The sequence below is a fragment of the Plecotus auritus genome (assembly GCF_963455305.1).
Source record: "Plecotus auritus genome assembly, chromosome: 4".
Taxonomy (NCBI): Eukaryota; Metazoa; Chordata; class Mammalia; order Chiroptera; family Vespertilionidae; genus Plecotus; species Plecotus auritus.
The window spans coordinates 34,854,599-34,871,745 of NC_137775.1; the positions used below are offsets into that span (position 1 = coordinate 34,854,599).

Here is a 17,147-nt window from a genome sequence, read left to right on the forward strand (position 1 = left end):
TATTTTCATTAAATATCAATAATGTGTGTGTGTGTATGTGTATTTGTGTGTGTGTGTGTGTGTGTGTGTGTGTGTGTATGGTGTCATTTTACTGGATAATTTTTCACATGTAATGACAAATTGTAACTTATTCTCAGCTGTCTTGTGAAAATTTCTAACATCTTGATTATTTCTGTACATCAGTAGTTCTGAAACTTTAGAATGCATCAGATTCACTTGGGGATTCATGCAAACCAAGATAGCAGGGCCCCATCCTCAGACTTTCTGACTCAGTAGAGATGGAGTGAAGCCTACACATTTTCATTTCTAACAAGTCTCCGTGTGAGACAAATGCTCTTGGTCTAGGAGTTACACTTTCTACCTCCCGCAACACCACGATTCCTTCTCGGCACCCACTGTTGACTGCTCACAAGAACTACAGCTTAACAAGAGCATTGGAAGTGGCTGCGGTGGGCAGCCAGGCCTGCGATGTGCATGTCCTTCCAGAATAGGCTCCAAAAGGCAGAACAGAAGAGAATGACAATGACTCAAACCATAGATTAAGGAACAATTCTCACATGTGCAGAAGGCAGAAAGAACTATTCTTTGCCTGTAAGTCCCTAGAGCAGCACATGCTCTAGTGATTGCAATGGATGGCAGTCATGTCATCTTTGAATATGAGCAATGGCAGTATAATGTCACTACATCCTGACAGAAAACAAATTTCTATTCATGCTCACTTTCTGATGGGAGCCCAGCCAAGTAAAATTCCAGGTGTTGAGTGAGCTGATGTGTCCAAATACGTCCCATCCATTTTATTGTTATTATGGATTCAGTACTGGTGTGACTTGCCTTGTATTGTCATTGTATTAATCTCTTGTACAAGAATACAGAATTGGTGAGTCAGAAAGGATTTTTTAAAAGTTATAGAGTTCCTCTTGACAAATATAGTAAAATTATTATATCTCAGTCATTTGATTTACAAAAACTGCTTGCTTACACATAAATAGGGCAGTGAAAATATATCATTTGTAGACTTGATTATCCAAAATACAAATGTAATGTATGTACATAAAACTTATATAATGGAGTATTTATTCTTTAGAATAATGCGCTATGTGACATATAATAATACTTCTAAGAATTTAATCTGCTAGATAAATACTAATTCTTGTAAAGTTTTACATATTTATAATTTGATCAAATATCTTAATGCATACTGAATCAGGAAAATGCATAGAATTGATTAGTATATTTGATCCCTGTTGTTTCTTTGCTTGAAATATTTGTGTAAAGAAATCTTGCCATTTCTGGAAATGGAGTCTAAAAAATGCCTGATTATTTTTAACTATTCACTTATCTTTCACTAAGCCTGTATGCATCCATAAAATATATATAGTGTTTTTATGTTTCATAAACTTGACATAAATGGCATTATGATATATCATTCAATTTCTTTTTGCCTTTCAAGAATTTATTTTTAATTGATATATAGTATTCCACTGTATCTATAAATTTATTTTCCTATGATGGACATTTAGGTCATTTTCAATTTTTAATGCTATAATTCTTCAGTGGATATTCTTGTAACATACTAGTATCTCCTTTAGCATACAGTATAGAAGTGAAATGAGTGGTGTATGAATATTTACTTTTACTAGGTATTGACAAATAGCTCTCTGAATTAGTATTGCATAATTATATTGCCACTGGTACAGTATTAAGGTTCTTCTTTCACATTTTCCCAGTAACTAATTGAGAGTTTTTAATTTTTTGAATGTGAATTTAAAATTTTGTCTAACCTGAACAGTGTAAAACTGTATTTCATGGTTTAAATACTTAGTATACCTAATAGTCCTAATTACCAGCACAGATAGAAACTGTACTTTTAAAAAATTGTTGACAGTATTACAGATGTCTCCTATTTCCCCACCCCGCCTTTACACTCCTCCACTCAACCCATACCATCCCCCATGACTTTACCATCCCATTGTCCATGTCCATTGGTTATACATATCTATACTAATAAAAGGGTAATATGCAAATTGGTCAGGATGCCCTCATGCAACGACCGAACAGCAGACTGCATAGGGCGACCAGGCTGGCAGGGGGGGCAGTGAGGGGCAACCAAATGACTGAATATCAGGCTGCGTGGGGCGACCAGGCTGGCAGGGGGGGCAGTGAGGGGCAACCAAATGACCGAACATCAGGCTGCGTGGGGCTACCAGGCTGCCAGTGGGGGCAGTGAGGGACAACCAGGCCTGCACGGATGGGGGGGGGCAGTTGGAGCAACCAGACTAGCTGGGGGGGGCAGTTGGGGACAACCAGACAGGCGGAGGTTGGGAGTTGGGGGTGATCAGGCTGGCGGGGGGGGGGGGCAGGAGGGGCAACCAGGCTAGCAGGGGCAGTTAGGGGCGACCAGGCTGGTGGGGGGTCAGTGAGGGATGATCAGGCTGGCAGGCAGAGGTGGTTAGGGGTGATCAGGCCAGCAAGGGGGGCAGTTAGGGTCAACCAGGCTGGCAGGGGGGGCAGTTGGGGGCGACCAGGCTGGCGGGGGGGGGCAGTTAGGGGCAATCAGGGTGGCAGGCAGAGGTGGATAGGGGTGATCAGGCTGGCAGGGAGTGCAGTTAGGGGTGATCAGGCAGGCAGGCAAAGGCTGTTAGGGGTGATCAGGCAGGTGAGCAGTTAGGAGCCAGCAGTCCCTGATTGTCAGAGGGATGTCCAACTGCTGGTTTAGCTGGGATAGGCCCTAAACTGGCAGTCGGACATCCCCAAAGGGGTCCCGAATTGGAGAGGGTGCAGGCTGGGCTGAGGGGACCCCCGGCCCCCATGCACGAATTTCATGAACCGGGCCTCTAGTAAGTATATAAGTTCTTTGGTTTATCTCTCCTCATCCTTCCACTCCCACATCGAGGTATGTCAGCCTGTTCCATGCCTCTGTGCTTCAGGTCTAATTTTGTTGATCAATTTGTTTTGTTCATTAGATTCCACAAATTAATGAGATAATGTGATACCTGCCTTTCTCAGATTGGCTTATTTCACTTAGCATAATAGTCTCCAGGTCCATCCATGATATCCCAAAGGGTAGGAGATCCCTCATTTTTACAGCTGCATAGTATTCCATTGTGTAAATGTCCCACAGCTTTTTTATCTACTCATCTACTGCTGGGCACTTGGGCTGTTTCCAAATCCTAGCTATTGTAAATAATGCTGCTATGAATTTAGGAGTGCATATATTCTTTCTGATTGTTGTTTTGGGGTTTTTAGGATATATTCCCAGAAGTGAGATCGCTGGGTGAAATGGTAGTTCCATTTTTAATTCTTTTGAGGAAACTCCATACTGTTTTCCGTAGTGGCTGCACTAATCTGCATTCCCAACAGCAGTGAACTAATGTTCCCTTTTCTCCACATCCTCACAAGCACTTGTTGACTGTTGATTTATTGATGATAGCCATCAGACAGGTGGTAGTTATTAGTGTAGCCTGCCAAAAGTTTCGCATTCTCTGACTTATAGAAAATAGTGGGATTGCACTTTCTATTCCTTTGCATTTAAGCACGATCATAGGATTTACTTTGTCAGTGAGTTCATTCCTGCATAGAAGCTTTAAATAGAAGCTCCAGGAAGCAGCCTGTGATTTGCCACATTTTCCAGTCCAGACTTGGCAATCATGGAAGTGTGGAGATGGACATTCTCCAGTAGACCTGGAGATAAATATAGGGCAGCATGCCAGATGACCTTCAATGGACATGTAGCTGAGTGCAAAACAAATATTAATTGCCTTAACCCACTAAAATTTTTGGAGTTATCACTCCAAAATAATCCACATGTCCTTACTGATACAGTTAATATGTAATTTGCAATTGGATGATTGGGGAAGTGGTAAACACCTTGCATTTGTTAGAAGGTGATATTTATATTTAACTAGAGGCCTGTTGCATGAAGCGATTCATGCAATAGGCCTTCCTTCCCCTGGCTTCCAGCACCGGTTTTCTTCTGGCACCCGGGACCCAGGCCTTTGCTCCCGCCAGAGTCTGCCATCTTCGTCTTCGCTGCAGACTCAGGTCAGAGCAGGGGTGGGCAAACTTTTTGACTCGAGGGCCACAATGGGTTCTTAAACTGGACCAGAGGGCTGGAACAAAAGCATGGATGGAGTGTTTGTGTGAACTAATATAAATTCAAAGTAAACATCATTACATAAAAGGGTACGGTCTTTTTTTTTATTTCAATAGTTTTATTCATTTCAAACATTTTAACAAGAATGTAAACACTAATTATTATAATTTGAAACTTCAAAAAATGGAGGAATCATAGCATAATAACATACCTTATATTGAAGATGGCAAAGGCAAAATAAAATTGCCTAACAAAGGAAAGGTACAAAAGCCTTTCAAATTAAACTTAAATATAATAAAATAATTTAAAAGTAAAACAAATAGAAAAGAACAAAATGTGTAAACAGTAAATTAAATATTTTCTTTAGTGCAACTTCCAAATTATGCCCGGGACGTAGATGTAGATGGCAATGTAGACTGGGTTGAAAGGTTTTTGGTCTTTAAAACATCAACTTCAGTGGGAACAGTGTTGTTGGTCTCCTTTTTAGCTAATGCTCTGATACTTTGCTCTCCAGGGGCGTGTCTCCCTACATCACCACGATAACGTGTCTACGCATTCCCAGGGTGATGTCGGGGGACGTGTCCGCGGGCATTACAAAGAGCCTCTGGAAGATTGAGAGATTGTTCCTTCTACTGAATGGGCGGATATAAATCTGCCCACTCAGAAGAAGGAGCTGCGGCCGTGTTTCCCGACATTGCCATGTTAACACTGCTGCTGGTAAAGGAGCGGAGGGGAGAGCAAGAGAACCCTCCGCTCTTTCGGCTCCGCGGGCCGGATAGAACAGCCAAACGGGCTGGATCCAGCCCGTGGGCCGTAGTTTGCCCACGGCTGGGCCAGAGTCTGCCATCTTTGTCTTCACTGCAGACTCAGGTTGGAGTCTGCCATCTTCGTCTTCGCTGCAGACTCCCGGAGTCTGCAGTCTTATCTTTGCTGTGGCACTTCACTCCTGTAGATCCCTTCGCCCTCCTCCCTCCCTCTCATAGCAGGCGTCCTGCCCCGCCTGGCCACTCAGCGCCTGGAGCAGCTGGACAGCGGCCATCTTTGGCCTTCTAATTTGCATACTCATTCTGATTGGCTGTGGGTGTAGCGGAGGTACGGTCAATTTACATGTTTGTCTATTATTAGGTAAGATGTTTCTTTTTGTTTTCAATGTCTTCTCCCTCCTCCTTCCAAATATGTCACACATATTCCCCAATACCCATGACCTGCCAAACCAATTGGGACCAATTTTTGATGGCTTGTATATACTCTATTAGCCTGCAGTTTCTCACCCAGCTTGTATAGGGTGTCCCTCAAAAATGTATACATACTTAATAGCTAATAGCTCAGTTTTTAAGATGAAATGTATTTTAATAAACACTGCCTTTATAATTATTCAAAGTGTATATAAACATTTTTGGAGGAACATCCTACATTTCTTCCCTTAAGCCAGCATTTCCTTTCTTGAAGAGTTTACATTTTTAAAGATAGGGATCCCTGAAAAAAAAACAATGTTTTACCTAAAATCTTTACTGATAAAGATCAGCTTTATGACCCTGTAGTGAGGGGTCATTAGTGAAAGGGGCTTCCTCAGCTTCCCCTTATTACCACGTTGGTGCCAACTGACTTGATATATATTTCAGACTGGCTCTGACATTAAAATTCATAATCACTCGTTAATCATCTGTTGGTTAATCCCATTCTCAAACCTGTATGGTCAGTACCTGGCTCTTATATTCCTGGAATGCTTGTTTGAAAGGATAAGAGGGTATAAAGATAAGAAGTAGAGGTGGCACTAATAAGTTACTTCCCTGGCAGAAGTAGCTTTTTTACATAATCTCCCCTTGGATGAAAGTTTCCTTTATGTTAATAAGTTCCTCCTAAACATGCAGAATTGTCTCACATGATGGTGGGGGTGGGGAAATAAGTGAATGAATGTCCAGAGAACTATATTTTTAATTTTTCGTACCTTGAAATGAAATATATGAATCATTTGATTGGAATGCTTGCCTCCTAATATTTAGAAGGTGTTAGGTGAGGCAGAGGACAGTCAGATAGTGATGGTGAGACATTTTGGAGCATGAAATGCAGAAGGTTTATGTGGTGGACTCATCCAGAGGCTGTGGATTTGACAGAAGGATGTAGTACCTGTCAGACAGAATGCAGGTGTGAGAAGGAAGTGGGAGCCAGCAGCCACCAAATTCCTGGTTTGTAATTTTTTAAGGACTCCTCTGTGAAGGTTATAGACATCCTTAAAAATCACCCTAAGTATCAAAAGCATTTATACCTACCATAGTTTCACTAAAGAATACCAGCCTTGGCTGGGTAGCTCAGTTGGGTGTGCCAAGGTTGCAGGTTCAATCCCCTATCAGGGCACATAGAGAATCAACCAATGAATGCATAAATAAGTGGAACAACAAATCGATGCTTCTCTCTCTCTTTCCCTTCCCCTCTCTCTCTCTAAAATCAATTAAAAAAGAATATTAAACATTTTTGATATAAGAATACTTTCTTTTAATGTTTCCTGCTCCTTTAAAAATGAATGTTGATTGGTTAATTGAAGTTTACATCTTTCTCTTTTTAGGTGGTTCTTTGGAGCAATCAAGAGAGCAGATGCAGAAAATCAACTATTATATTCAGGAAATCAGACGGGTGCCTTTCTAATCAGAGAAAGTGAAAGCGAGAAAGGAGGTTTCGCCCTTTCAGGTATGGGCATTGTTTTGTGTGATTTAAGTATGAGTTTGAGAGTCTGTAGTCATGGACGTACTGTGTAAATATGGACATGCTAATTTCAAATTTGCCTATTTCCTTACCTTCATAATAGTACCAAAATTATATCTCCTGAGCCACTCCAGAATAATATAAAAATTAGCATGAAATTTCTATCTACAGTTAGAAGTCTTCTATAAGCAGTTTCAAAGACATGCACTCTAGATATGAAATAAAAAACATGGATCTGGCTGTGTTTTCTCACTTGCATTATCAAAGATCCTATCCTTCTAGGGCAGTGGTCGGCAAACTCATTAGTCAACAGAGCCAAATATCAACAGTACAATGATTGAAATTTCTTTTGAGAGCCAAATTTTTTAAACTTAAACTTCTTTTAACGCCACTTCTTCAAAATAACTTACGTAGGCTGTGGTATTTTGTGGAAGAGCCACACTCAAGGGGCCAAAGAGCCGCATGTGGCTCGTGAGCCGCAGTTTGCCGACCACGGTTCTAGGGAAATAATAAGCAAGAAGCAAACACTACACTGTTGTCAAATTGATCTTGGCATAATACGTTTTTTTTTTTTTTTGCATTTCATTTGTCTTTGCCTGATAAATGGAAAATGAGTTGAAGTGCTGAATGCAAATGCATTTAATTAAGTCCATGGCATGTAACATTTTGTCAAAGGTAGTTTTTCAGCTCAGAGTCAAGTACATGTTTAACTTACACTGCTCTAGGAAAAAATCACAGAGGACCCGAGAATGATCTTGAAGAGTGACAGGTGCGTGCATTTCTCTGCTTTCAAGAACCTGTGCTTCTTGGTGTATGTTCCCAGGCTGCAGAGTGTTCTTCTTGAAGACCGCTTCAGTCCGTCTCTCCTGTGAGACTTTCTCCTTGCCCTTCTCCGACCTCTGTATTGCCAGTCATTTGTGTTATTATCCCCTTTAAAGCATATCTTTTATTTCACCAACTAGACGTAAGTCTTTTGGGAGAAGAGATTTTGCTTTCCTCTATCCCTATTGCCCTGCACAAATGTTTATTTAAATTAAGAACACCCATGGGCCTTGCTGTGTCTGCCTGGCTCACTGAGCTGGACGTCAGGACAGCCTGCACAGCCTGATATGGAAATAGGCCCTGAGCTCCATGTACTGGCAACTCTGACTTGACCTGAACCAAAGCCAGACTGTGTGTGTTCGGTATCCATTGTCTTCCTCATACCTGATGGTCCCAGTATCAGGGCAGATGGATTAGAGCTGAAGTGAATTAAGGGCAGTGGTACTGAGGCAGGCTTTTCAGGTTTTGTCCTTTGGTTTCTGTCGATTCTGACACCGAGTCAATAGGGTATTACAGAATCATATGGATTTAGGCGCCCCCCCCCCGCCCCCCACTACCCAGTTAGGGCATGCTGATCTGATTACCATTCTTGAAATGTTCCCAAGTGTGATGTGACACCGACCTTTCTAATTTTGTTTATACCCAGGGCGATACAATTTGCAGTGACTGATAGGTGATGGGCATTAGCCACTCAGAGCTGATGGCCAACCAGGTTGGGCCTCCACACCAGTCCACACCTGTATACACCCAGGTGACATAGTGAATGTTTTATAATGTATAATAGCTTTTTCTCTGACTATGAAAGTAATATAAACATTTTTATAGAGACAGAAAAGCTCAAAGAAGATTAATTTACAATATAACCTTCTGAATATACATTTTAATACTGAAATACTTTCCTGTCAAGCTTTTTTCTATTCTTAACATTTAAGCATATTAATTTAAACAAACACACACACCCAGAAAAACACACCCAGAGAAAACAAAATTAAGATAATCTTGTAAATAAAAAAGTAAATATACACATGTATGTGCATATATATGTGTATATATGTGCATATGTAATATACACATATGTGCATCTATATGTATTTGTGTGTGTGTGTATAATATGGATCTAGGATTCATTTTTCCTGTCTCTCAGTATCCTGTGAACATTTTTTCATGTTCTTTATTATTTTCTACATCAGTATATTTAGAAGCCACATAACTTTCCATTGTATGGGTGTGCCACCATTTATTTAACATATTTCATATTTTATACAGTTTCATTATTTCACTTCTTTTGCTATTATAAAATATGAACACAATGGACATCCTTGTAGATAAAAATTTGAAGATTTAAAGATTTCCACGGGAATACTATAGTCAGGAAAAGAAAAACAGTTTTGAAATCTCAATGTCTCATGATAAGAAAAGCTGCAGGAGAATTTCTTGTAGATGTTAAATGAATCCATGCTTGCTATTTGCCTTTGCTAATATATACATATCAAATCAGGTAGTCATTATATAGGCAAAAGTTAAATTAAACGTTTTAGATTAGCATTAAAACATGGAAGAGTAGTATTTCCATGAAGAAAACAAACTAAAAGTAGGATTAGCTGAATCATGTCTTTGAATAATGTCCAGGCTACAGTTGACTATTCCAAAAACTCTCTAAGTAGAGTATTATGGGACAAAATAGCTTTATAGGCTTAGAACAAAATTATAAGGCTATTGTCTGTTATGTGCTGAGAATACTCCACACTTGCTTATGGATTTACGAAGCTTTGTAGGGCCTACTTGGAGACCAGCATATCGTTATAGATTCTTTTTCAATGAAGTCAAACAATTTAGAGTCTTTCAAACAAATTATCTGATTGCTGTGTATTCACTGGGGGACACAGTAAATGCAGACCATTATGTTCTACTCAAAGGGAAATTCTCTTTTTAGCCAGAAGAGGGCTATGCAGGAGAAAAATGGAAAGAAAAAGGTCTTCAGTATATCCACATTACTGTAAAACAAACGAACAAACCACCCAACTGCTGACTGTTGACTATCACTAAGGATCTTCAGATAGACCACTCAAGGATTTATTTCTTAGTGCAGTTGTCTCCTTAATCAGTCAGAATTGATGACCTTCAGTGTTGCTGACTGCTGTGTTGCTAAAGAAAGGCAACTATCTCTTTTCTGTCTCTGTCTTTCCCACGTCAGTTTTCCTTAGAAACATTGTCTTTATTCCTTGGGCAGCCATGGCTTGCAGCTGTCAGGAAAAGGCTTATGATTTACTGAGGCTGGGAGGGGGCATTCCCGAACCAGCAGCCCAAAGTTGGGGTGGATGCTAATTGGATTGTGTGGTCCTTGCATGGCTGACGGCTGGCTCTTGTGAGGTCTGCATAGATCTCGGAAGAGAGTTAGGGCTCTGACACTTCTCAAAATGGCAAGACACTAATTAGCTGTGAATTACAACCATGCTTTTGGATATTACATATTACATGTGGCAGCTGGAGAATCTGTCTTCATTAGATACATGACAGGTAGTTTTAGTGGCTCTACTGTTATTTGTCATTGGTAGTGGATTGTTTTTCTGATGAAAAATATAAAACTATGACTGCATTTGAAATGGTTTGGCTATTTCTTGACTTCATTCAATTAGCTTAAAGGAAATTATTATTATTGCTGTTATCATTGATAATAATTTGGTGCTTGGCATCCTATAAGCATTTGTATTATTGTTTAAGGTATACTTTAAGGAAAACACATTTTGAGGACTACAATTGAGCTGCAGCTGAGTTTTTCAGAAGAGATTCTACATTGCACATTGTAAGGTTACTTCAGACAACTCTGCATATTCATCTTCAATGAAACCTTCCCAAAAATAAATGATAACAGATTGAATATAGTTGAAAAAATGACTGCACTGAGGACATGAGGCAAAAAAGCTCATCAGCAATACTCAGGGTGATGCATCTAGGAGTGGAGATCACTTATTTCTATATTTGTTTATTTCTTCAACAAACTTTCAAGGGGCCTACTATGTGCCAGTCCTTGATAGGTGAAGGGCAGCAAAGACAGCACGGTCCAGGCCCTGAACTCAGGCTGCAGGAGGGTTATAACACAGTTGTTTTTCTGTGAGACAAGAGGGGAGAGGGGCCAAGTCCCCCAGGGGGAGTCAGGAAGGTTTCACAGAGGAGAAAGCATTTGGGTTCTGTACCAATTTGTGCTTCAAGGTAGCAGTGTGGGGATGATTAGTCCTGGCAAAGCAAGTGTGCAGAGTTGGGGATGTCTGGTGTTTGTTGGAAAGAAGGTTGGAAGATAGAGCAGCTGTGTGTGTGTGTGTGTGTGTGTGTGTGTGTGTGTTCAGGGCCTTGCATATCATGCTGAGGAATTTGGCCCTTACTCTGTAGAGGGACGTCTTAGGCACAAAGTGACCTGATGTGACCTTTGACAGCATGATGAGAGATTTATGGATAATAGTCTAAAGAGGGGTGAAAGAGACAAACACAGTGGCATCACTTGCTGCTGTGTGAAATGACAGGCTCAAGACAACAGAGTTTGTCAGCCTCTGCAGAGAGGGGCAATGGGACCCAAGCTCCACGGGCTGCACCAGGGCTTCGCTCCAGCACAGGGTGTCCCAAGAAGCCAAAGGCCCCTCTATTGCTCCCTTTTATTTTATGGGGCAAGTGTGGAAGTGGCCATAGGACTAGGAATAAAAGTCCATGCTTTGGGCCCAGCTGGTGTGGCTCAGTGGTTGAGTACCAACCTATGAACCAGGAGTTCATGGTTTGATACCCGGTCAGGGCACATGCCAGGGTTGCAGGCTCAATCCCCAGTAAGGGGTGAGCAGGAGGCAGCCAATCAGTGATCCTCTCTCATCATTGATGTTTCTATCTCTCTCTCCCTCTCCCTTCCTCTCTGAAATCAATGAAAAAAGAATTTTTTTAAAGTCTGTGCTTTGGTGCAAAGCAGTGTGAGCTTGGATATCAAATATTTGCAGCATTGCTTGGAAGCCCAGCACTGACAGGCTTTGGGCATTGTGGGAAATTGTGGCTCCTCCTTCATGGAAGAGGAAACCATGGGACCTGTGGGAAGCTGAATTCAGGTGCAGCCCCTCTTGCTGGGCATAGTCCAGTGGGCCCAGAAATAGCTCCCAGGGTTCTTTGCTAGACAGTCCTGCTCATCTCCATAGATGATGGCCTGAACCAGGGAAGCGGCGGGGCAAATAGAGAGTAGAGAATGGAGGTGAGGAATACTTAGAAGATATGAACCAACAGGAATTGGTGGCTGATCATATATGGGGCAAGATAAAGGAGAAGGCAGCATCTAGGCTGACCCTCAGACCTCTGAATTGAGGGACTGGGGCAGTTTGGTGGCTCTGGCTGGGAGAGATTTACTGGAGGAGATGATGTACAGGAGAGAGGAGCAAAGGAAATACGCTCAGAGGCGTTTGAGGCAATGGCAGGTGGACATACAAGTAACCAGTGTCATGTTTTTGACTTGTTTCTTCTAATGTTGAACAGAGTACTTACTCTGATAAATTTCTATTACAGGAAACATGGAGGTCCCATGAAATATGCAGGACTTTTATAATACGTTGTGATTGCTATGAAGTGCCTTACTGAGAATATAAAATATACCTCTGTAGAGACATAACTTAATTTTTAAATAAGTATGCTGGAATTTTCAGAACCAAATAAATGTTTTATCCCTCACAGTAATAGGTTTCCAGTGCTCCAAGTATTGCACAAATGGTAGAAGTGTCTTTATAGAAGAGATATCACTGTATTTTAAAGGCCCTTAGCCGGGGCAATTACATGATCATTAAGGACATATTTGATGCTTGAAAATGGCCAAAATTATCTGAAGCAACTTCCTAAGTAATCTGAATGATTAACCTAGTGATACCATATACTTTATAGCTTTGTAAGTATTTCTGCATGTCTTATAAATTAATTCTGAAAGCAATTAAAAAAGTAATGAGAAAAGCAGTAGCTTCATTGGGGAAGATGTATACCTTTTTGTGTTGACCTTACGTGTATCCTTCATGTTGAACTTACATATTCAAAGATTCCTTTATATTTATAAGTAACTCTCACCTTAGGTAAAAAATGTACTTCTGAACTAGATCATAAAGTCCTTGAGCAGAAGAAAGATACTTTTATTGCTTCTGTTTCATGCTTCTCCTCTATCGCCATAGTTCCCAGTATAGTTTATGAAGATAGTAGATGCTCTAACACTCACCTCTCTACCCTGCATTCCATCAGGAGCAATGATAAGGCCATCATCACGTTCTTACGCTCTGAAGTCTGGACCATGTAATTCTCCTATTTGCTGTGTTTCAGACTTGTTTTAGAAAGACGATTTCTCACCTTGAAAGGTTAGTTGTGTTCAGGTAGTAAAACTATTGTAGAGGAGGCAACATTGGAAAAGGATATCAGTTGCAGTGTGGCTATCTGTGTCTGCCTGGCACAGGGTTCAGACCCAAACTCACTTTCCACCAACCAGTGCCATGCCATTATGCCCCAAACTGTTGGAGATCTGTGTGATAGTGGCCCAATGGCAAAAAGCTGTTTGTTTCATTCTCAGTGCCCTGAGCAATTCATTCATTCTTCAATTAAACTTAATGTGGACATAGTGGCCACAAGAGTGTGCCAGTAACTCTATTACTATTAACCATGAATATAAATACAATTGTGTATACTAAGTAGGGGCAAATATTAAATGGCTGGAAAAATTTGCTCCTTGATTTTATAATGCAGTGAAACTTCTATGGATTCTGGGAGCATTTTCATTTTGGTTAAAAATGTTTTGCCTTTTAAAAAGTGCACGTGCTGCAAAGAACTTTTTATGTTAATAACTCTAGTATCTCATATAAAATGTATTAAATTTTAAACATGTTGGTGCCATCTTACAAAATGCCTTTTAATTAAAGTCATAATTTAGTTGTGTTCAGCTTAATTGGAAATATCATTGCCTATAATAGCAAGTGGCTTTTTTCATGAGTTATGGTATATCACGTCTTTTCTTAACATTGCTACTGATATAATTTATAATTTAAATACTCTATAAAGTTAAATTAACATTTTATTATATAGTACGTGTATTTGTGTGTGTGTCTGCATAAACACAGATGCAGAGACAAAGAATCTTTCACTAGGGCACTGGATCATGAAGAAATTGTCTGTCTTATTGAAAATCCATGACTAGCCCAGCCAGCATGGCTCAGTGGTTGAGCATCAACCTATGAAGCAAGAAGTCACAGTTTGATTCCCAGTCAGGGCAGATGCCCAAGTTGTGGGCTCGATCCCCAGTGAGGGGCATGCAGGAGGCAGCTGACCAATGCTCCTCTGTTATCATTGATGCTTCTATCTCTCCCTCTCCCTTCCTCTCTAAAATAAATAAAAATATGTATTTTTTAAAAACAACTACTCCCCTATAAAAGTCTGTGGTTTAAAAAAAAAGAAAAGAAAATCCATGACTAGCATTTCTAGAGGCCAGAGTATTTTTTTTTTAAATATTTTATTGATATTTTACAGAGAGGAAGGGAGAGGGATAGAGAGCTAGAAACATCGATGAGAGAGAAACATCGATCAGCTGCCTCCTGCACACCTCCCACTGGGGATGCACCCGCAACCAAGGTACGTGCCCTTGACCGGAATCGAACCTGGGACCCCTCAGTCCGCAGGCCGAAGCTCTATCCACTGAGCCAAACCGGTTTCGGCAAGGCCAGAGTATTTTTAAGACAGTCGTATTCTGATTTCTTTCTTCTTCCACTTGTCTGTGAATAGTATAAATTGACTCATCTAAATTTTCTCTTTTGGCTTTGCTTACCTGGTTTCGCTTATTTAATTTTTTTTTTCTGCATGAGTCTTTTGAGCTACTTGGAAGGAAGCACAGCAAAGAAAAGATACATATTACTGCCCTTTGAATGTAACTGTATGATAAGCAATTCCAGATATAAAATAAATAAGTGGGATGCTGATAAGTTATATGGAGGTCGGTGAAATTGCTACCTTTTTGTAATTCATGACATATTCTATTCTGTTATTTTTCCCACTTTATTAGCTGCCAAATTAAATTGATCCTTTATTTGCTTTTTGCCCCATGTTATACTTCTGCATGAAGATAATAATCATTTGAGTTAGCATCCCCCTACTTTCTATTTTAGAATATACATAAGAGATCCAGAAGCAAAGGAGCCCTTTAAACTGAATCTATCAATCAAGGCTTTTTTAGACTCTGGGTAAATACTCTTCTAACTTCAGGGCAAATGTAGGTCAACTGAATAAGTGGCTGAGCAGACTCTGACTTTTACGTCAGATCAGGGATATTCGTGAAGGTGGGAAGATGCTTGGACCCATGACCAGAGTGTCCCACTGTCTTAAAGAGGCAGGACATGCAGTTCCCAGGCACCTAGGCAGCCACTGCCCTCCTGTGTGGAACTGCCTCAGTGATTTGAGCCTTCCCTAGGCATCCATCTGCAGCCTCCCCCTTTTCTACATCTGAGTGGGACAGCAGCTTGCAGCACAGTAAATGTTTTCAGGGTGGAAGGTGACCTGTGATGATAGTTATTGCAAACTGGGTGAAGTTAACCTTGTAGAAAGAAGGAAACAAGAACTCTGCTCTCTAGTGATGTGTTTTTCACACATTCTTCTAGTTAAACAAATAATTCAGGGTTACTGTCTTTGTCAGTTTACAATGCTCTAACATGATGTGAGAGACTGGGTAGCTTAAAACAGCAAACATTTATTTCTTGCCATTCTGGAGGCTGGGACAGATAGATAGAGAGATAGAGCACATGCTCTCAGTCTGGTCTCTTCTTATACAAGCACTAATCTCATTATGAGGATTCCACACTTAGGACCTCCTAAACCTAATTACCTCCCAAAGGCCCACCTCCTATTATCATCATCACATTGGGGATTAGAGCTTCAACAAATGAATTTTCGGGGGAAACAAACATTCAGTTCATAGTAGTAAGAATTCTGTTTCTTACTGTGAGCAGACATGCTAGCAGACGAGAAGATCCGCCCGGTCCTCTAGCAAGGCCACGGGGGCTGAACATTTGCTGGACATTGGCAGTATGTTTAGAGGGTGGGTGCACTAGCAGCCTTGCTGTGCGTGTGCTAAGAGGGGGAAACATACACCCAACTAAATGGATGGACAGGAAGACAGTGCATAAGTTTTTTTTCCTAAATGCCAAGTTTCTTTTCATTTAATGATGAGTATAATGATAAAGAAAGAAAGAGAAGTTATGAAATTCTGGATACTCAATAACATTTCCCCACTTATGTTCTATAACATAAATTCTTTGATAAGCCAAAGTGTTTCATAGGACAGAGGTTTCAGGAGTTAAATGCATTTGAAGAACACCTCATCTTGCATCCTCTCTACCTTGACTTGACAAAGCACATTAAAGTCTCAGAAGTCTTAAATTGAAAAAATTTAATTTTTCAACCCAGAGTTTCCTAAACTCCTTGATCACAGAACATCCTCCCCCCTATAAAACATGGTTTGGGAAAAATAAAAGTATAAGGGATGATAAACAATAATCTTCAGAAAAGATTTCTACTTTTGAGCCATATTCACTAAAAGAAACAGAAGAAAACATTGAAAGCATTTAATTTAAATATAAGAAAACACTAATTCTGTGAAGTTAGGCATAAAAACAACCTGAAAAGGCAACATATGGGAAATATCAAACAACAAAATCCTTACTTCAGAGATGTAAAGAGCAAACTTGAGATGCTTTCTGGGAAGAAAAATAGATGAAAATTTATGAGGGCCAATAATGCACAAACAGGAGGCATTTCTTTGAAATTTATTAGAATAATTACATGCAACCAACAGTTAAATATGTAGCGGAAGAAAACTTTCCTAAGTCAGAAAAGAAATCTGTGCTTATAGATTAAAAGGACTCAAAGTTGTTCCAAGCAAAATAAGTGAAAAAATGCATACCTAAGCCATCTTTTCAAAATACTTTAATATCAAGAGTAAGTGAAAAATTCTGTGAGCATCCAGGAAAAAATAATTACACAAGCATAAGAATTGAGTTGGTCTCAGAATTTTTATCCACACCATTAAATATCAAAACTCAATATAAACATTTAGAAATTTTTTCTTCTTTTCTCCCCTAAATTTATTGATAAAAGTTGAAAAGTTAACTATGTACCTTCACATAATTCACCAACTGTTAACACTCTGTGCCATTTACTTTCTCTCTCCATCATACGTATGCCAGTATATGTCTCTCTCTATAGATATACATGTATGTTAGTTGCAGATATGATATCACTTCACCTTTAAAAACTTTGTATTAGTATGTAGGTCCCAGGATAGGGACACTCTCTCTATATTACCACAGTACTATTATTATCACACCCAGACCTTCCACACTGATACAATAATATTGTCTGCTATACAGTACATACTCAAATCTCTCCAAATGGCCTTGCTAGCTCTTTATTTACTTGCTTTTTGATGCAATAAAGCATTATGCATTGCTTTTGGTTATTGCATCCCATTAGTCTCTTTTATCTAGAGAAGTCAAAA

At 40.0% G+C, this 17,147-nt stretch overlaps 1 protein-coding gene across 1 annotated transcript in view; it reads left to right on the forward strand.

Moving 5' to 3' along the window:
- Positions 1 to 17,147, forward strand: part of FRK (fyn related Src family tyrosine kinase) — a gene marked incomplete at its 5' end in the record, with an annotated part of 88,649 nt that overhangs the window by 37,795 nt on the left and 33,707 nt on the right. Inside the window, one exon of the mRNA XM_080663800.1 lies at positions 6,657 to 6,778. Coding sequence (XP_080519926.1) covers positions 6,657 to 6,778 — 122 coding nt within the window. The remainder of the gene's footprint in view (positions 1 to 6,656; positions 6,779 to 17,147) is intronic.